The 22,379-nt window shown below is 40.3% G+C and overlaps 1 protein-coding gene across 1 annotated transcript in view; it reads left to right on the top strand.

The window, feature by feature from the left end:
• The window catches only part of IL2RB (interleukin 2 receptor subunit beta), a 106,624-nt gene extending 93,621 nt beyond the window's left edge, over window positions 1-13,003 (top strand). The window contains exons 4-10 of the mRNA XM_075183064.1: window positions 2,908-2,989; window positions 3,930-4,041; window positions 5,819-5,961; window positions 8,212-8,386; window positions 9,387-9,477; window positions 10,612-10,696; window positions 11,733-13,003. Of these exons, the coding sequence (XP_075039165.1) occupies window positions 2,908-2,989; window positions 3,930-4,041; window positions 5,819-5,961; window positions 8,212-8,386; window positions 9,387-9,477; window positions 10,612-10,696; window positions 11,733-12,383 (1,339 nt within the window). The 3' untranslated portion in view covers window positions 12,384-13,003. The remainder of the gene's footprint in view (window positions 1-2,907; window positions 2,990-3,929; window positions 4,042-5,818; window positions 5,962-8,211; window positions 8,387-9,386; window positions 9,478-10,611; window positions 10,697-11,732) is intronic.
• The last annotated feature ends 9,376 nt before the right edge of the window (window positions 13,004-22,379 follow it).

Raw genomic sequence — 22,379 nt, 5'->3', positions numbered from 1 at the left:
CTTTTAATTACAATTGGTTTCACTTAAATTGACTTATTAGACACTTTTATGTTCAATAATACCAGCCCAATGTGGTCATGAGAGGTACAAAAGAACTTTGCATTAGATGCATATTATTTCATTATAATGGAGGGATTTTAATCACATTTTATCCCACTACAACCTAATTAGATGCGCTTACATCTTCCACCAAAACCCATTTCACTAACACACAATGGAAGAGAGGAAGTGATTTACTAAAACCAGTAGCTTATCTGTCACCTGTCCACCTTTTGGCTAAGATCAGGTGTAGATGCCCATGTGCGCAGTAGTGGCTTTATATGCAAGATGAGTTATGCCTGTCTGTATGAAATAACTGCACTGTTTAATGCAACAGTTATTCCACAAAGAACTTCCCAGTGTTGCCTATTGCCAGAATCATAACCAGCAACAATCCTACCCTTCACAGCCTATGTACTCCTCTTATAAGACATTACATCAACAATCAACCCAGTGCAAAGAACATATTCTATACCAGTCACAACACACCCCTCCCCACCTGCAGTTTACCCCATCAGGTGGTGTAAATAACAGTGGTAATAATCACCACTGCCCAATTCCCAAGGAGAGAAATTCCTGGTTCTTGCACATTTGCAGTTTTGCACTTAGTAAGTAACCTATTTGACGTCTGGCTCCCTCTGCACCTATATATTGCAGGAGGAGTATGAGATATGTGGCAGCATATGTAATGCTAGTCAGTAAAATGTATTACTACAAAGGCGGAATTAGCCTTTAAGGACAAAATGCAAGATCCAGAAGATAAACTCCTCTATCTTTATGTTGTATCTAAACCTCTCCAGCACCATCAAGTCTTGAATGTATTATCATTTTTAGAACATGGTGTAACACTTGTTGATCCCCTGAGAGTATTTAACTAAATAGTTAACTGTAAGTCAGTTACAGCATATGTTTTTATATTTAATTAAATAGATGATCAGCTGCATTGCTTTATGTATAGATTATTTCTAAATAGATTAAATTATATCAGTTGCAAGACTCACAATCTTCATTTGATGTATTTTAGAAAACATATAATCTGAATATCCCTTACATTTATTTTCAAGAATGAAGCATCTTTTAATTACAATTGGTTTCACTTAAATTGACTTATTAGACACTTTTATGTTCAATAATACCAACCCAATGTGGTCATGAGAGGTACAAAAGAACTTTGCATTAGATGCATATTATTTCATTATAATGGAGGGATTTTAATCACATTTTATCCCACTACAACCTAATTAGATGCGCTTACATCTTCCACCAAAACCCATTTCACTAACACACAATGGAAGAGAGGAAGTGATTTACTAAAACCAGTAGCTTATCTGTCACCTGTCCACCTTTTGGCTAAGATCAGGTGTAGATGCCCATGTGCGCAGTAGTGGACTTAAAGCCGCCCCCTGTAGCCAATGGGCCGTCACCTGGTCCTCTGGCCAAGAGGCCGGCTGCCTGGAGCCCGAGGTGCTACGTGCCCCCGGGGCTGTATAAGCACGGTGGAGGAAGGCACCGCTGCACAGAGTAAGGCACTTTGTACTATGCAACTTTGATTTTCAGGCAGCCCCATTTTTCCTTTGCCCTAGCCTTTTGGCCGGGTACAAGGACAATTTTTATATTTCCGGCCGAAAGGCTGGGGCCTTATGGCACTTATTTACTTTCTTGATTGAATGTTTGTTTTTTGCACTTTTGTTGGGGTTTGGGTATAGACCCTTATGGGCAACCCACTCTCCTCAAGTTATTTGAGGCTCCCCTCCTTCTGCGGGGAGCTGAAGAACCAGTCCCCCAAGGGGAGCTTCAGCCAACCTTGCGGTAAAAGGGACCACCCGAGCCTTGTGGCTGAGGTGGTCCTGAAGACCATTACCTCCTAAGGGGCCTATTGGCTCCGGAGGTTGGGGATGTTAAGGGGCCCTCCCTAGCCGGCGAAGGAGGGCTGAAGATCTCCTCTTTTCCCTCTCCCCATTCCCCTAGGAGCCTTCTGGCTCCTAGGTGAATGGGGAGGCACAGGGCCCTTTCCCTTTTGGGAAGGGTCCAAAGTCCCATGCCCTCAGCACAGTATTGCACTGCACTGGCTGATTGGAGTCACGCAACTCGGGCTTCAATAAAAAGAAAAAATCTTTCACCTGTCCAAGCAGGTGTGAAAAAAGTCAGACAATGTGGACTCTAGAAAATCAGTAATGCAGTACAAAGTCTTATGTGGTACTCAGTTCCAAGAAACTGTCAGGGCACACAAGCAAGCAGGACAGTCAGGCATCAAAGCAGTTGGCAGCAGGAAGTCACCCAGAACCAAGGTACTATAACTTGACAAGGGTTTTAGAAATGGGTAGGCTTAAATAGATACTAACTGGATCAAAGTTGTCACCTAACAGGATATTGTAATGTCACCAACCTAGACGACCATTGACTGCAAGAATTCCATTATCTGAAAGCCTGATAGGCAGTAGTCTCAAGCCTTCAAAAAGAGATACATAACAGGCAACCTGCACATCTTACAGAGAAGTAAGCTTAGTACCTGGAGATTAGGTGTGCATGGATAGCACCTGTGAGGACAATGGAGGGGGTAATTAGGCAAGTTTAGGAGACACTCCCATCATGCCTTCTATGTTTGTATTCAGCATCTCCGTATCTACATATAGATATGGGTAATGCGTTTATAGCCTATACTCCTAACCCCAATTCTGTTCCATTCCACCCAATCTCTTCCCATAAGGCTTTTCTTTCTACCAATTTTTCAGTCTTTTTACCGTAGTGGTAGTGTAGCCTACACTAAAGTACACAATGCATCTCATTGGTTAATAATCATTTGTTGTCTAATAGTAATACGATATACATATGCTGTATCCTTTCCTATGTATTGTCTCTCATTTACAGGTGTATTAAAGGCTCCTGCTCTCTACCCCCCAATGCTCACAGTAGAAGCTGTGCGGTAAAGCTAACAACAGATGGTAAATTTGTGAGTATAACTCTTATGTCTACAGTTCGTTCATAATCTTCTGGTGTTACAATGATATGAGCTGCCATTTATAAGCAAGGGGGATGTTATATATTGTTCTAAATGTAAATTAAATGTATGGTGGTATGATATTGCACAGAGAACCACCCTGTGATGATGTCAATCTATCAAACAGAAGCCGTTAGCTGCTGCCTAGTGCACCCCACTTTTATTTCATGTAAATGTTTGGGCACCAGGTCTATCATTCTGGAAACCACCTCTGTGTTTTCAGCCAACAGATGAAGTCATTTACTGAGAGATAGACGAGGAGCCCAAAAGTGATCTGAAATCTAGTGGGACCTATTGCCATTTGACAGTGTAACCTGGGAGAGGAGTTCGCACCTGGCAATCCTACAAGCTGGTTCAGTGAAGCAATAATTCTGGGCCCCTTCATAATTTTACTATGGGGCTTAGTTTGTCTATTAAAAATATTTTGTCCATCACCCACTTCCTCCCCAAGCCATAACAACTAATCTCCCTGTTCTCGGTCAGAATGATAACGGATTTGGCTAGTCTGGAAATCAACCTTTCTAATTCTGTGTATCGTGCTATACTTACATAAAATGTTATAACCACATGCTGTTACCGTGCATTCTGGGAGCAGGGAGATTATTGGTGCAAAGTGTCTGTACATTGCTCAATCAGCTTGATCAGTCTTATCTTGGGCCAAGTAAGTACATATATATTTAAAAAAAACACTTAACATTATGGGGCAGTAAATGAGTTAGAAAACGGACTTTAATTTTATCTGGAGAAGATTTGAAAGTAAAAGCTGCCATATTGCTTTCTCTGCAGAGGTCAAACCTAGATGAATGCTTTAAGGTACAATGGATAACAAACTTTGTAATTGAGTTTTTTCTCTTAACGCGCTCTTTGTCTGTTTTTTATTTACTCACATTAGTTTAAACAATCTTTGACCGGAAGTCATAATTTAAACATAAGTGTGATCTGTAGCAGTGCGGAGAACAGAAATAAAAGTGTCACATCCATGTCTTTCTACCCATTTAAAAACTGTAAGTATGATCTGTTTCCCTACATTCCATCAAATGTCCTAATGCATTGTACTTGGTAGATCTATTGACATCCTTGTATGTTTTTTAGGTTTAACTTTTCCTCCCTTCTAAAAGGAGAAGTTGCCCATAGCAACCAATCCGATTCTAGCTATCATTTATCTAGCACATTCTAGAAAATGATAACTAGAATATGATTGGCTACTATGAGAAGGTTTGATAAATCTATCTGTAATTGAAGCACAAACTGAAAATGATCATTTGTATGTCCTACCAACATGAGTGCATCAGTGATGTTCCTGTACAAATATATTTATGCATTTTAATGAATATTGGTTCAGTTCACAAAATGGCTAAATGATGGACTGCAAGGACTAGTATTTGGGTTATATTTATTACAATATTATAATTTGCTGACTGGAGAGCGACATGATGATTCCTTTCACATGATAAGAATTGGAAAGACTGGGACTCATTTAGGAAGCATAAGATATGCCAAATGCAGTGCAAAACCTACATTGGGAATGCTGTGCATCATGATTAGCGCAAATGTGCCAACATTTTCGATAGAGTGCATTGGTTTATAGAGCAAGATCGGGGCAGAGGAGCTGAAGTTTGTGCTAACTGATGGGAGGAGCTGAGTGGAGCATCTGATCAATGCTCCTAGTTTTGCAGATCACTCATTATGTGGAACAAGATTATTAAAATGAGAGAGATGGAGAGGGTGCATTTTAAGGAGTGTTCCTTGATTGGTGACACAACTGCCTACTCTTCCAGAATGCCTAGGACAATCACGAATTTCGGTGAGATCTCCCAGACTCTCTGGAGAGTAGGTCACCCTTCCAGGTATTGCTTCTCCTCCTACTAAAGAGGGTGAGACATTAATGTCACGATTTTCATCAGGCCCTTGATGATACAATTTGTGTCATCATGGCCCGCGCCTCACTGTGCAATAATGCATTGGCGTCTGTGCGCAGCCGGGGTGGGGCCGTGGTGAATCGCGCTACCAGCTCCTCTGCACTTGCCCTTTGGACCTCCACCTTGTGATCTCCCGGAGAGGAGTTTCCAAAGTAGGAAAGTGTGGTGTAAAACAATATGATTTTTTTTAACCAGCTTTGAGCTGACCGAGATCGGGTCTTGTTGAAAAGAATCATGGCTTTCTAGTTACACTTCAGCCAAGGAACACATTTCACTGCATACTTTACCCAGTGTTAAACAGAGCTTCACATACACAAAATGTCTAGTTATAAAGACAGTCCAGATGAACCATACTGATTAATTTAAGTAATAAATGAGACTAAACAAAGTAGTATTTTAGGAGGACAAAAACAGAAATTGCAATTTAAATTAAGAGTTTGTTCTATACAACAGGAGGTTCAACTTTTGATGTGATGTTTACACATTGTCACAATTGTCACATTGTTCTTTTATTAGTGCTAGTTTAGCGTGGTGCTTTCCCAGAGTGTAGGCATGTACCTAGATGGGGAGCATCTTGGAGCGCAGGTGCAAAAAAAAATTGTTTTTCAATGCGCATTCAGTGTGCTATGTAAATGAGACCCAATGCATCATGTACATTAAACTCACAAAGAAAGCAGAATTGTGGCTGAACCTAAATCTTTTAAAAAATCTATAGTCAGCTGACTCCTTTGAGAGTCATCTGACTCCTTTGAGAGTCAGCTGACTCTCATAGAAATCCTAGATCCAGTGCATCCAAAGCTTTGCCCCACCTTATCTGAGCATGACTTCTAGTGAATAATGTATACATAAATTCCTTCTGCAGTGCGGCTGGATCCACCTAGATCACTTGACATCAAGATGACAACCAATAGCATATGGAACCTTAGCTGGGATGTTAGTCTCAGTTATTATATAGAGAACACAGAAACTGAAGTCCTCTACAAACCTGTGAAAAGATCATGGCAGGTAATTAATGAAAAGAGTTTGCAATTATACAGTTTTGCTCAGTGATAATTGAAATAGGATGTAAAATTTTCAAATAAATACAAACACATGGAGTTTTTGCTGTACTGTTTGATTTCCATGGCATGTGAGTTCACTGCACACTCTTGTTTTCATAGGACTTTATCCCCCCCCCCCCGATGCTGAAACATGCAACTTAGTCAGGCCCAATACATACCCCCAAATGTTCTGATTCGAAAATGGGGACATGGTGTCTGTCAAATATACATATGTTGGATTGGATTGGGAAAATATGTCTTTATTTATTTATTTTTACCTATAGTGTTTACTTGCGTGTGCTTGTCAGCTCTACATATCAGTTACGGAATCTTATTCACACTTTGTTAAACCTAATGCTAACTTAATATAGATGAATGTCCTATCCTAAGAAGTACTGCACATATATGCTGTATATATGCAGTTTACATTGGTGTGCTTTTCATTTGGGTAGTAATTTGGGTTACTTAATTTTACCAGAATATAATTTGAACATGGAAGTCCCAATACCGCAATCTTTAGAGCAAGCTGAAGTAAACTGTCAGTGGTAGCTGAGTAATAAACAAGAAATTATTTTTGTTATTATCGTAGATTTGTAAGGTGCCACATGGCTCTTCAGCACTGTACAGCAGGAAAAACAGTACATACATAAAACAGGGACATACAAGGTAGACAAAATAAATGCAGACATGAAAACATAGAGTATGGAGAACCCAGGGCCGGTGCTAGGGTCCACGGTGCCCTAGGCACAATTTCAAACCCCCCCAGCACACTGCCCCGCCCCCTGGGTCTCAATGCAACCCCCGCCCGGGTCTAAATGTTCCCCTCCCCTCTCTTTCCTTACCTTAAAGGCGACTCCATAAAGATGATCCTCGCTGCTGGGTCCCGTCCCTCACTGACACTGTCGGGCCGTGATGATGATGTCACGCCCGACAGTCAGTGAGGGGAGGGGGAGTGGAGGAGAGGAGTCGGAGGGATGGTCCGCCCCATCAGCTGTTGGAGGGGAGGGCGGCGGTCGTGATCCATGGCCCTCGCCCCTCTCCCCTCCCTGTAGATCTATCTGAAGCTGTGCGGCGGCCGTGGAAGGTATGCTTAGCGGTCGTCGCACAGTATTAAAGTACAATACTCTGCATTTTACTTCTGTGGCGCCCACCAGAGCCCGGCGCCCTAGGCAACTGCCTAACCTTGCCTAATGGGAGCACCGGGCTTGGGAGGACCCTGCTCATTAGAGAGCTTATATTCTAAGTGGAAGAGGGCACAGCTGAAACAAGTGGAGTAAAAAATACATAAACATAACCACAGGTAATATGATCAAACATCTATATATAGCACTGTTAGTGTTATGAAGCTGCGGCATAAAAATAGAGGACCAAGGTAACAACCAATGCATAGATATGTAGTAATTTAAACTATGTATGTGCATAAAAGAATAAACACATATCAAGAGCTCCAGTAATGCAAGTATAATACTAATTAAGAGGCCAAAGGCAAAATAATAATACTATAAACCATGAAAGAAATATTCCTTTCATAAAAAGATTCTAAAACATCACAAACTCATTGAGACCTCCAGGTGATGTTGTACTTGGGCAATAAATCAATCTACTTTATTTTGAAAGCAAAATTTTATCACAATTGCCTCCTCTGCGTAATAGATCAGCATGAAACGAAAATTTATAACAAAGTGTTCTGCCTGGGAAAATGTCTCCCAACATGTGGTAAAATGTTTAGGTGGGTGGTATGTATCAAATGACATCCAAGTGAATGACAGGACCCAAGGTTTTCCAGCATCACACTGCCTCAGCCGGCTTTCCTCCGCTTACCTCCCGTTTTGGAAATGCTCTGACCCAGTCGTCTAGCTATGACAATTTGATCCTTGTCAAAGTCGCTCAGATCCTTACACTTGTCCATTTTTCCTGCCTCCAACACATCAACTTCACGAACTGACTGTTCACTTGCTGCCTAATATATCACACCCCTTGACAATTGCCATTATAACAAAATAATCAATGTTGTTCACTTCACTTGTCAGTGGTTTAAATGTTGTGGCTGATCGGTGTATAATCTAACTGTATACAGAGTTATATAATATATAATAAATGCTCATTTTCAAAATAAAAAAGTTCCATGGTAATTTTGTTTGTGAATAAGGCATGCTAAATTAAAAATTAGAGATCTTTTGTATTTATAAAGTATTAAAATCTCTCTCTTTCTCAGGATGCCAAACACTTCATGATTATACAGTCTGAGCTGTCGGTTCCACTGCGTGACCTACACCCAGGCACTCAGTATGAAGCCAAGGTGCGAGTGAACCAGACAGATTTCTCAGGAGGCAGGTGGAGTGACTGGAGTAAGCCTGTACAATGGACTACTCCTTCGGCAGATACGCCTGGTATTTAAGTGTGATCTATGTACTGTAGTAGTATGTCTTGTCTGTCTTATTTTTATTAGAGACTGCAAGATGGATGGTGTCATGTCATATGTACAGAATGTATGGTTGTATATGTATTTTATATGTCCTTACTTTTGGATCCAATTCTTCCTGTCTCTACTTCTTTGCATATTGTTGGTCTTATGGGTCTGGTATGAATGGTGTCTGTACAAAAAGTGGGCCTAAGTCATTAAGGAAAGTAAGGCAAAAAAAAAGGAGTGAATGTTCTCCGGGACAAACCATGTGACAATGCAAGGGGTGCAAATTAGTCTATTATTTTGCACATAATTAAAATACTGGCTGTTTTTTCATTTAACACATAAATAATTCATTGCTTTATTTTTACACTGAAATTTAATTTTGATCTAGGGCATGCTCTACACCAACTATAAATCTGTCCCCACATTTTAACTTCACCTCCCCCTCCAATGCAACATGGTTTTGCCTAGATTCAAAGTTATTCCTTTTTATTGCTTTGCTCTCCTTAATGACTCAGACCCAGAATGTGTAATTAAGACATTCCTCATGTCCTATCACTCTCCTGATGTATTTAAGACACAAATTAGACTCAAATGAGCAGTATTATAGGATGTAATTTATAGGGTGAAAGTAACGAACGACATGGTCCAACAGTGAATATAAGCAAGAACTTAAAGTGATGTTTCACTTTCTCCACCATACGCATCGCCATTTGGGCCTGCAATCCTGGAAATTTACTTATAGTATTTGAACACGTAACAATGTAGAAGCAGTAACTTTATATTTGAATAAATTTACATCTGTTCAAATCAGCATCAGCTATTGAATAAGGACATCCCTTACAGGCTAATGCCCACCATTTGTCTAAACACCTAATCATAGTTTTAACAGCAATTTAGTCTGGAATAAATGTGTAACTGTAGTCCCTTCATGATGTTTATTATTGAAAGCATAATTATAACATGCTGTTATCTGTCTGCAGGTCCAAACATCTTAATACAGGTAGTGGCACCATTAGCAGCCATTGTGATCTTTGTGTTGTTGGTTTCAGTCGTCATCCACTCATCAAAAAGGTAGATATGAACACACTCTAATGGCCTCTAATTCTTCCTTTGCTCTAATATATATATATATATATATATATATATATATATATATATATATATATATATTTTAATCCCTGTTTAAACTATTTAAGAAGGACATGGGCAAGAGCAGCTTGCCTCTGTGAGAGCTTCAGCCAAAGCAAAAGTCTAATTCTTTAATAAACAGGGGATAATGCCGACGACACATGGGTTGGGTGTCAAGAACAGTGTGTAATTTGGCCACCTGGGGTCTACTTTTCACAAAACATTTTTTAAATGGCTATTTGTTACTCTTTCCATGCACGTAGACTATTACACTGTCGTAATGGAGGCAGGGATTCACATCAAAGTAAATAACAGCACCCAGTATGAGGGTGGGAATCATTGTAGCACATATTTAATTCAATACCTATTATGATAAGCTTTGACGAATACCGGGTACTGTTAATTGCTTTATTGTTAGTTATCAGTAAAGCTATAGGGGGTGCAGGGAGTATAGCAGATTTGGGGTCCGGAGGTGAAGAGGACCTCCCCAAGGCCCCAGCTCTGTTCTCAAGAGATCCGAGTGAAAGCCTCTACTGAGCATGTGGCGATACAGTGCCTGCGTACTGGGCGCACTGTCCTGACTGTGCATGTTCAAGAGGCTCCCTGTCTGCTCTGTTGAGAGCAGAGTGGGATGGGGGCCCGGGAGGGGAGAATGCATCACCTGGCCCATACCCAAGTCTTGCTCTGGGGTCCATTGTTTCACTGTTCGAGTCCTCTATTCATCCTTGTGTCTGTCTACAGTACTGAAATGCTGCGTAGAATAGCCCAATCTACTAACCATGCTAGAATGGGACTGGATGTATACTGAAAACTTTGAAAACTTTGTGGTCTGAGCATAAGTAATTTATATTAATATACCATCAAATTATATTTAGATCATTAACTTTACAAACACCCCTCAAAAGTTAAACCTCAGATGTATACACCATGAGTGGTATACAACCCTTTATACAAATAATACTTATTTCTTTAATAATTCAACTATTTTTAACCTTTTTGCAATTTGTTTACATATTTGCCTGTTTTGTCAAATTATTTTCCCCATTACAAAACTAACATAACATCTTTCAACAATAGAATAAAGAAGATAATGTGGATTAGTGTTCCAGATCCTTCTTCGTTTTTCGACCCCTTAATGTCTACTCACAAGGGAGACTTTCAGGTACAACAAATTATAATTCCTAATTATGTACAAAAATTGTTGCATTTGTGTTTAAAGGGCTAAAAAACAGAAATTTAAATGGGTAGGAAACCTGATGCTGCATCGCAAAATGTATTGTGATACAACTGGGAGATTGGACAGTAGTGGTAAGTGCCTGGCCGAAAGGGTCGCCCCCAGAGTCAATCATGTGAGCACAACAGGCCGTGTTGCAGAGGGGCAAAGTTCTGTCAATAAAATCTGCATTTGCGTCTCCATTCAACGGAATGTCGTGGGCAGTTCATGGAATTTATAATCTATGAATAAAGCTTATGATGCTCGATAGATTCTGATGCATGGGGTAGAAGTAGGGAAACTTAAGACCACGTTCTGTGGATGAAACATGCAAAACTTCAAGTATGAAATTAGGTAACTAACTCAAAGGTTTAAATAAAAAATTCTTATATCTAAAGTTAAGTCTTCCCAAGCACTTAGTAACATATTAACTCCATAGCTTGGGTCCAGTTAGTTTTCCTAATTAGGACATCTATACCTGGCAAATTGTTTTGTCTCTAATAAGCAACTTTGGAAGACCTAGCAGCTGTTAAAATGTGGCCTGTTAGACCCTTTGACCTCTGGGGAGTCAGGGATCTCAGCCTTGCATCCAGGAGGAAAGTTATAGTCAGTGGCCCCAATCATATCTCATACACACTTGATAAAATCACCTTGACTATCATTCAAAAGGTTTGAATGACTAGGCATGAGTACCACACATGAAAGAGGGTGACTCCCTGTGGACAATCTCTAAAATACTCAACTTTAAAAAATTTGGGCTAGTTTGAATGGAATGTAATATTAACTGTACAATAATTTATATGCTCCACATAGGAAATCATATTTAAATTAAGTTTTTGTTTTACAATTAGTGGCTTTTCACTGTTCGTTTATATACATAGGAATCATGAATGTGAATTAATAGACGCAGCTACATGAAATTATAAGTGCAATATATTATATCAAATGATAAGAATTATCCATCTTTCTGCCTTTATCTTTACAGAAATGGCTATCCTCTCCCTTCTCCTTTTCCTCATTCTCTTTGTATCCAAGCCATCTTGATATTTCATCACTGGATATTAATGGGAAAAAGGAGGAACATTATCAAAATATAAACCCTATTCTCACACAAGAGGGCCCGAGAGAGAGAAGTGGACAATCCTGCTCAAGCTTTTCCAACCAAGGATATTTTTCCTCTATGTGTCTTTCCTATGACCATATGGATCACAGAGGCTTCCCAACAATGGTATCTAATGGGCCTTTATCATCGCCGACTGCTGAAGATATGCCTCTTTTCCATGCTGATTACCTCTGTGCCCCGCTATCAGTTCCTGGTCTCGGTGTTCACAATAGGTCATTTGAACTGGATGCTCCCTTTAGAGCCATGCAGGTGCCTATCCTTGTAGAAGAAGTCATTAATAAAACAGAATATCATGATGAGCGCCTTGAAACTTCAGTCCCTCCAGAAAAGAAGAAGGTGAGTGAAGAGGAAGAAAAAGAAAAATGTGAAGATCCTAAGCAGCCAGCCAGTGCATCTTCCACATCTCCTTTCACACAGCAGCATGTAGACACCCAATTACAGGATGTGAATGATGCTACAGGGTACTTATCATTGAATGAGCTTAACCAGAAGCATTATGGCCACTGGGTGTGATTGATTGCAACTCTTGTAGACAAATGTACATCGTGGCCCTACAATTGGCTAAGCTTGAAAAGTTCATTCTCTCTGGAGTATGATACAGTGATAGAGAGAAAGCCAGACTGAGACAGCCGAGAGGAACTTGTGACCATTGGATTGTGCTCCACACCAACGGAGAGAGGGAAGAAAACTAATGATAGATTCATGTTAAATACTTCTAGACATTATCATCAATTCTAGACAGGATGGAGATTGGGATCAATACCAATATGTAAATATAAAATAAGTAACATTTTGTAGAGGAACGATTGGTCCTGAGCTCAAGATGTATCACATCTGTTGTGTTCCAGGTTAAACACCATCTTCTTGCAGTTTCTTGGGGCCTGATTCTTCAAGGAACGCAAAGTGAACGTAATTTGTATTTTTTTTAAATTGGACGGAAATTGCACGCACATGTGCCTGTATTCAAATACAAGTGGATCTGAAGAAATGTTTCCAGTTGAATACAGCAGACAGAGACAACACATTTCAGGATATGCTCAATGCATTTGTTCAATATAAAATCCCATCAAAATGCACAGAAGAATAAATAAATAAATGAACACCTGTTAATAATAAAGGCATTGCTAAAAATACATTGAATTTTTTCACTCTTATATTTTACATGAAATACATTTATCAGGATGTTATTAACGCACTTAAAACGTATATTCTGGCATGTGTCTGTGTCATCAATCATTAATCAGCACCTACACCTGTAGCTGGCACAAGGAATTCGACTAAAAAACATGTACCTGAGAGATGCTTGGAGCTTGTAACAGACGAATGTGTGTGTGCTCAACCTTGGCACTTTCTTTCTGTACTGTACATTGCCTACATGCATACACCCTTCCTTCTCCTATTCCGCCCTTGAAATCATGGGTAGTCAGAAGTGTACTTTGCGTTCAAAGATAAATTGCATGCACTTTTGATCACTGGTGTAAAGTCTGTTTCTGAGCAAGTCCAGAGCAATTTTATGCAACATACGGCACATAACAGGACTTAAGTTCCTTAATGAATCAAACCCTTGGGAAGAACCCTGTTGCTGTGGTGCATGTATGTAATTTACTAATGAGGATGAATATTTTGTTGTAGAAATATGGGGCATCAAACGCAGTAACTGATGGCTTGTTTACTGCACAAACCCATATTTTTTTTTTTTAATGTCATAGTAAATAGTTATTTTGGACAAAATTGAACAATGACCAGCAGAGTACCAATCTTTCAAATCTTTTTGATTGCTTAGCCTCCAACAATGCTCTTATGTGGTTGTGAACATACAGTGTAGTCTGGCTGGGACATGACACCATCATAGATGCACTCTCCTTGGTCCTGACACATATTGACCTGTGAACTACCTTGGATATAATGGAGAACCACTCTTTCACTTCCGAGAACACAGCAAAGACCGCTTCCTACTTACGTTCATGAGGTTCTTTAAATGGTTGTTTTTTTATTAGGATTGATATATAAAGTGGAAATAATACCCTTAAATATAGAATAAGGGAAACATTGTCCTTGTCTAATAAGTTGTTGAGTTAAGTGATAAACATAATTTATTTGAGACCAGGGGAAGGTTTGGTTTATTCCAGATCGGAATTAGGCTGGGTACACACTACAGGTTTTTCACCCGATTATCGGGCCAATCACATGATAAATGACGTTAGGTCCGATATCGCATTACTGTGCACGCTCCCACAATCATGTTTTATCTTCCAAAGCACATTGAATTGTTTGATTTATTTAATAAACAGACTAAAAATCTTTATAAATGACGTAACGATGTTGGGCAAATTCTAAATCTTGTAAAACGTGTACAGTGTGTATACATGGTAGAATCATTAATGATATCTTGTCGGGAGAAATTTTCTGTGGAGTGTACCCAGCCTTAGGGTGAGGGATTTATTATAGAGGTCCCAGATATCAATAAAGAAAGAAATCACTGGACGATCTTTAATTACAATGGGTATTTCCCACTTATGTACACTGAGGAGAGAGGTAATAATGCAAAGATCAGTGTACGCTGTATCTGTCCAGACTTTAGTGTAGTGACGGGAATCTCAGTATAAACATTGCAACGCATGGGTCACCATTAATATTTCCTGAAATTTGGTAAGTCAAAACCTTTTTCAAAGGAATGCTTGGAAAGGATTTTTAATCTGACTCTAGGGTGCTTTTACAACAAAAAAATTCAAAAGGTAATGAGTTAAAGGATTTTAAAGGTACTCATCAGTTTGATCACTTTATCTTTATCCATGGTAATGCGTCCTACCTAGGAGACAATATTTTTTTTTCCATTTTTAAAAACTGATGGGGTTTCTAACTATTAATAAAAGGGTTGCTATTTAAAGTTAAAGTCACTCTCCAGCAAGATTTTAGTTGACAATAGCTTTTAACTCGAAAATAGTACACAAAATGACCAAAAAAAGATTGCTTTCCCTGAATATGTATGATATTAATTTACTACCTCATGGTGTTGCAAAACCCAAATAGAACACAGAAGTTAGGCGCAAAAAAAAAAAGATAAATAAATAATGAATGCTAATTTGGGGATTTCTTCTAAAATAAATTGTCCATACATAAATCAAATGAATAGAAATAATGTAAAACATTTATTACATAAATTAAAACCTCTAATACGAAGAACACCTTTAAATAAATGTGTGTGAAGGATGCATAACAGTACTGTATAAATAAAGTTCATATATAATTCATATTAGAGTCCATGATCCAAGTTTGCTCACAAAAGATTACATGGCTTATGGCAATTTGTGCTAGTGGTAAAGAAGGAACTCTGCTTCATATTTGAGTGTGGCTAGAGAGAGGTTGGTGTCCCTAAAATGTGTAACTAAAATGATAAATATATCTCTATAGATCAACCTTTGAATCAGCGAGGCTAAATGGAATTCTATTATTTACCAAAAAATGACTACCACCTTTCATTTATTGTCAACTGATCCGAAGAATGTTGGGGCATATTGTTTACCTTCAATGATGGATGAATGTCTCCTGAAGCTTTAAGCTCAATTTTTCACTACATTATTTCACTTATTCAATTTTAAGCGCCACCTAAACCATGGCACCCTAGTTGACTGCCTTAGGTCACCTACTGACAGCAACAGCCCTGGGTGGAGTATAAAGGTTACCCCTCTAGAAGGCATTTACAGTACAACTATTTGTAATTAAGGTATTGTAAACTAGAGGAATAACATTACTGAGGCACCCAAAGAAAAGGTTTAGGGGAGAGAGGGCAAGGAGCATGTGGTTAGGAGATGGCTAGGCTGTGGGCAGCAGGGCATCTGCAGCCCGGGCAAGTCCCATAAGTAGGCCACCTTGGACTGGATCACTGGGCTAACTGCATTTTTTTTCTTTAAAAGAATAAGGCCAATAGGCTGCTGAGCAAAGCTTTGTCCTCCCAGGCTATAATTTGCCAGCCCCTGCATGTGGTGGAATTAAAATGAGCCTGGCATGCCTATTAAGTTCATGAGGGCTATGTGGGGTAATATGAACAAATGGCTGTCATAAAACATAGCATAAGTGTAACACCCCCTTAGTGGTGTTTTAGTTAAACCTTTACCTCAGTGAATAGAGGAGGGGTCACCTAGAGGGTAAGATAGAAGTTTCTGAAAAGTTACATAAACTGGTTACCATGGTGATAACCCAGCCCAGCCTGTGAGACTAAGTGAGAGGAAGGAGGGGCTGTCATTAAGGGGGGATAGGAACTGAGAAGGGAGACACAAGAGGAGAGTTGTAGCTGGGGACCTGGGGTGGAAGCTCCCAGGCTCCCCCAGCATTCCCTGGAAGTCTGAGCATGGTGACTGAGCCAGGGCAAGGAATGTGTGCCCTGGATGAGGGGGAGAACTCCATGCCACTATAGAGAACCCAAGAGAGGGGGACACTTCGCATGGAAGAGGCCCTGGAGTGAGGGCTGCTACAAGAGGCAAGGTAGCTGTAGTGTCAGATCCTGAGGCTGAGAGTACACAGAGTGACGTGTCAGAGCACAGGAGACATCATCCCCGCAGAGGAGGGATGAGCTGCAGTTGAGAGGTACACAGAGTGTGTCAGAGCTGCATGGAGGAGAGGCTGCCTGCCTATTAGCATCCATGCATGTGCCCCTGCAGAAAGGGTATCTGCAGTGAGTATGGAGTGTAAGAGAGACCAATGATTTATGTTACATAACATCTGGATAACATTAAGAACTGTGCAGGAGGAGTAATGAGATATATTTGCAACCATATTCGTATTGCTCATTAAGAACTGTGCTGGAGAGAGTAAGGAGCTGTACATATATTTCTTTATTGCTGCAACCATTATGATTATCGTGCTGGAGGAAGAGTGTAAATAAAGAGTTGAGTTTGTTATAGAGATGGTCTGGCGCCCAAATTATTGTGACTTCTATTACACTGCACCAAAGTGACATTACCTGTGTCCCACTAACTACAAAGAAACCCCTGATCATTTACACCCATGCCCATCAGCTAGCCAGGGCTTGAGAAGGAGGTGCACTGTGTACCCTTTGCACCCCACACTACACACAGTGACAGGGGGTTACATAAGGGTGGGTAGAGAGGTAGGAACAAATGGCAAGATAGCCAAGTATATTAGCCCCTATCTTGGGAAGGTGAGGAATGTATTCAAGGAGAGGTTGTTTCCCAGAATAGATTAGTATTACTGGATTTTACCATGTCAACTTTAATTTTAAGAGAAATTAGCAAAACTTTCAATATGAAAAATTCTGAAGCCTCTTGTAGTGGAGAAAAGAATAGTAAAAAAGACCTTAGCTTGAACACGACCTTAACAGTTTGGTACCAGATCATACACATCATCTGAAGAACAGTCATACTTGGGGCTAAGCAAACTATTAACAGATAGTTGCCTACCAAATGTTATTAATATTGCAGCTTATACCTCTCAAGGTAAACAATGATTATGTCCACAGAAGTGGAAAGCATGGCATCTCTCATTACAGAAGGCGAAAAAAAGAAAGTCAGTTATGGGCAAACTTGGGGATATAATTAATCCCTATATTTTTCAATATAGAACTAGTGATTAGTCTTTTAGTAGCAGACAAGGTCTCATCACCCTCTTGGGGATCAGGACTTCATGAGTCTTGTGGTCTCCCACATTTTGATGGGATTTAAAAAAAAAGGTGGAAGCATCCTGTTAGGATAATATCTTACCCCTTTGCAACACCTCTGTAGTACAGAAGGTCAAATTCTGAGTTTTGCCAGAGGCCAAGAATGGATTTTATTCAATGTCAGGAGGTCAGTAAGTTAGCACTAAGCCGTGTGGCTTAGCAGAGGCAGTAAATTGCAGGCCCTGCTTGTCTTGTGTGGAGGCGAGTACATCAGATTGCTCTGAGCATGCCCCTAAGAGATCAGCATGGGGGTGTGAAATAAACTATATACACGGAACTTCTTCTGTTTGTGCTGCTAACAAGTGGCGGCCAGTTGTACGGAGAACTGCGGGCATTGAAGGTAGCAGTAAACTTCAGAGCTAAATATATTATATAATATAATGGTCGCTAAGATGGGCTTTGTTTACCAGTAGCCTGTGTTATGCTGCAAAGCGGGTGGGAAACTCTGAATATAGAATTTTTAATCTCTTAGTTTCTTTGCTGCGCTGAAAATTATATACACTAAACTCATAAACAATGCTCTATATATAAGCCATAAAAATAAAAATAAAGTCCAAAGGCAAATAGCAGCTCCCTTCTTCTAAACAACAACACCCGAAATGCAATAATCTAGGATCAAAAATCATAGAAATAAAGGGCGCTAATGGTGTAGTAATTAATGTACAAACAATGAAACTGTTGAATGACAGCAGCATACATTTTTCAAATAAAGATAAAGCTTATCTGTCAAATGCTCGATCAATGTACTACAAACAGAATACTCAGCTCTCACTTGTAATCACTTCATTATAAAAGGTAGCATAAAAACAGCACTTATCTGAGTCCACAGTGATGTTGATACCTAGGAGGAACACTTGAAGCTGTCTGGACAGCTGCAAGTGAGAGCTAATTAATAGCCAGAAAAGTAGTTGCCAAAACCAAAGGTCAAAACATAGGTAATAATCCATGACAGCCAGAAGCATAGGCCCAGAGAGGCTGGTTCACAGAGAATAGTTCAATAAACAAGGTGTGTCTCTCAAAAAGCTGGTTATATAGACCTGAAACAAGTCTCTTCAATTGCTGGCAACTAATTTTTAACAGATTAATGGGAAAAGTTTGGAGTTCAGGTCAGCTGAGCCTGTGATTCACTGTGTGGAGAGCTGTACTATTTCAATCTAGAGTTCGTGATTTGTGTCCTGTAGCATTTTCCATAAATTGGAACTTCAGCCTATGGCCCCTACGTACATAGAAAGCATTTTTTATGGCATATGAGACACCTGGACTTTGGGAAATTTTTGGATAAGGACTAAATTAATTAGGGCCCTGACAGGAGTCTAGCGCACAGGGGTGTGTGTACATACTCAAGAAGCAGCTTTCATACAGGGCATGGTCAAACACTATTTAAGGGAGCTTACTTATTGGTGTTTCAACAGTGGGCCAAGAATCCTGAAACATTCTTATCTTCACATCGCTGTTACACATTTCCATTTCCATACAAGTGAGCTGAAGGGCATCCATCAGCCTTTTCAGTTCCCCACTTTGCTAAGCATCAGCAACAAAACTCCAAGCGCTGTTACAAAATGTTTTTTGTGAACCCCCAGGGGTCACTTAACGTTGGGAAAACACTGTATTAGAACATGGGCAGGGAAGTGATTTGATTGTAAATTTGGATAATTATGGCCAAAGGTTCCATCCTCTTCTGGCAATATTTCAGGGGATCACAATGAGGTGGAAATACTATAGGGCAATTCAGGTATTTTTATCCAGCATTTTATGTCTATAAGTTACAGAATTGGGCGGCTTTTCATCTTCTTTTTCAAAAATGTCTGCATCATTTCCATAAAAATTGCTCTTCTCATTCTCTGCGAAGGACTTTTTATGACAGTTTGTCAAATTTCATTATTACTTTCATTACCACTGATGTCAGGTTGTTGTCAACACATTGAGACATTTTTTCTCTGAAATCTTTCTTTTTCTTGCTGTGTGAATGACTGAAGAGTTTGTGTAAGACTATCTGTGCTATGTCTCAGTATTGACTTCCGTTCAAATGCAGCAAACAAATTAGTCCACATTCCTCTGGTAGTGTGAAACCAGCAATATTGTGATTAAATAATTGCATATTTTCAAAATGCTTGATTTTTTGCATGCATAGACCATTGCAGGAGACTCATAACATGGGAAGGGAGTAAACAACTTACAGTGCCACCTACTGTTCCTCCAGTATAGTCTTTTAAATAACAATTAGCCTTTAGCTGTTGTTATACTCCAACATATAAAGTGTCATGAGCGCTGTAACAGGAAAATGTTGTTAATGACACAAAAATCCCTGCTAACAAAGTCGGTTGCCTCATAAAGAAGGTGCAGTAATTTTCAAATGTCCTTTATTATTTGCCGATGACTTTGTAGACATTTCTGACAAACTTTGGAAGTAACATAACATAGTCATTGATAGCTTTTCTTTGCTCAAAGTGGCACTCATTCAGAATCTGTTTTATTTGCGGATAAAGTGCACTTTCTTACTTTCTTTTACTTTGCAGCGTACAAAAAAAAAAAGTTCACATTCCCTGTATGGACAAAAGTATTCGGATGCTTGATCATTACACCAAGAAGAACTGTAATGCCATTGCATTCAAATATATATACTATAATATGGAGTTGGTCCCCCGTTTGCAGTGATACCAGCTTCCACTCTTGGAAGGCTTTCCACAAGATGTTATTATTATTATTATTATTAATTTTTATTTATAAGGCGCTACAAGGCGTCCGCAGCGCCGTACAGAGACAAACAAATTACAATACAATGGGAGACAGCACAGTACAGTAAACAGTAAGCACAGCAACTCAGTAAGCTCAATACACAGCTAGAGAAGGGGGGGAAGGGGGAGGGAGGATCCGCAAATGACGGGGCCCAAGAAGGAGGGCGTGGAAGACAGGGAGACCCCCAGGGGGGAGGGGGGAGCGAGAGTGGACGTGGGGTGGAGGACCCTCGAGGAGGAGGGCTAAGTAGCTGGAGAGCAGAGCTAGAAGTGGTTGAAACAGGAGGAGAGATGGCCCTGCTCAGAGGAGCGTACAATCTAAGGGGAGGGGTAGACAGACAGAGAGATGCAGGGGAGAGAGGGAGAGTAGGGGGACGGAGGCAGAAGATAAGGTAGGAAGTTAAGTGGGAGACAGAAAGGCTTTAAGAAAAAGGTGGGTTTTTAGGGCCCGTTTGAAACTGGACAGATATGGGGAAGTTCTGATGGAGGGAGGGAGCTTGTTCCAGTAGAGGGGGGCAGCGCGGGCGAAGTCTTGGATACGCGCGTGGGTGGAGGATATAAGGGGGGAAGAGAATTTATGAGGTCAGGCACTGTTCCAGGTCATTGCAAAGGTGTTCGATTGGGTTGAGGTCAGGGCTCTCTGCGGGCCAGTCAAGTTCTGCCACATCGAACGCATCAAACCATGTCTTTGTAGTCCTTGCTTTGTTCACTGGGGCACAGTCATGTTGGAATAGAAAAGGGCCTTCCCCAAACATAGCATTGTCCAAAATGACTTGGCATGCTGAAGCATTAAGATTGCCCTTCACTGGAAATAAGGGGCCTAGCCCAAACTGTGAAAAACAGCCTAATACCATTATCCTTCCTCCTCCAAACTTCAAAGTTAGCATAATGCAGTCAGGCAGGTAACATTCTCCCAGCATCCGCCAAACCAAGACTCGCCCACCTGACTGCCAAACAGAGAAGAGTAATTCGTCACTCCACAGAACATGTTTACACTGCTCCACAGTCCAGTGTCAGTGTGTGTCACACTTGAAGTCACTGAGCTCTTCAGAACGATCCATTTTGTATCACAAATGTTCACAAATAGAGACTGCATACACCTCAGGCAACGGGTCTGATTGAAATGCCTCAATTCAGTAATGAACAGGTGTGGCCAAATACTTTTGTACATATAGTGTATGTTCATATGCAGCTTTTGACACATCTTACACTAAGGTCATCTTACAACTGGTGAGAAGGGCGAGCAAGTGTAGACCAAATACAGTAAGGGCATGTGTGTGTAATTGAGACTGAAGTATACCTGAATGCAGACACACATGGCAGGGGGTGTATCTCTTTCAGATGATGGATGACAGGTGTCAAAAGACACAAATGATCAGCTGTACCAGATAACATCTTCTGATTGGCTGAATATATGCACATAACGCATTGTCTGTTTCTGCATACAGTTGGTGCAGAAAGGCATCCAACTTCACATAAGCCCATAGTCTCTAAAGCAATGATAGGCTACCTGACACACTTCAGGGGTCGTGTGGGATGCCATCTAACTTTCAAAAGGGCCATACAGTACAATTAATCTTAGTGCTAAGTTAGAATAATGCATTTAATCACATAAAGAGACACCTATCACATATCAACAGGCATTTTAAAAAGACTGCTACAAGCTATAACAAACATATCTGGCGGTAAAGTCGTATGGTGAGGGCTTGATGGTGTCACGGTCGTCTGAATTTCTTGATCCGATTCGGGACCCTTGGGACTAGCTGGAGCAGGAGTGAAACAGAACTTAGCAGCCTGGATGAACTTCTTGCTCATGTTCTTGCTGATTGTAGAATATAGCAGGGGAATTAGCAGTCTGGAAATGTAGACAGGAACACTGCACTTGTAATGCAGTCAGGAACACTGCACTTGTAATGCAGTCAGGAACACTGCACTTGTAATGCAGTCAGGAACACTGCACTTGTAATGCAGTCAGGAACACTGCACTTGTAATGCAGTCAGGAACACTGCACTTAGGAGTGCAGACAGGATTACTGCACTTGTAATGCAGTCAGGAACACTGCACTTAGGAATGCAGACAGGAACACTGGAGCCAAGAAC

The sequence above is a fragment of the Mixophyes fleayi genome, chromosome 8 (genome assembly GCF_038048845.1).
Source record: "Mixophyes fleayi isolate aMixFle1 chromosome 8, aMixFle1.hap1, whole genome shotgun sequence".
Taxonomy (NCBI): domain Eukaryota; kingdom Metazoa; phylum Chordata; class Amphibia; order Anura; family Limnodynastidae; genus Mixophyes; species Mixophyes fleayi.
This window is presented reverse-complemented; position numbering and strand designations above follow the sequence as displayed.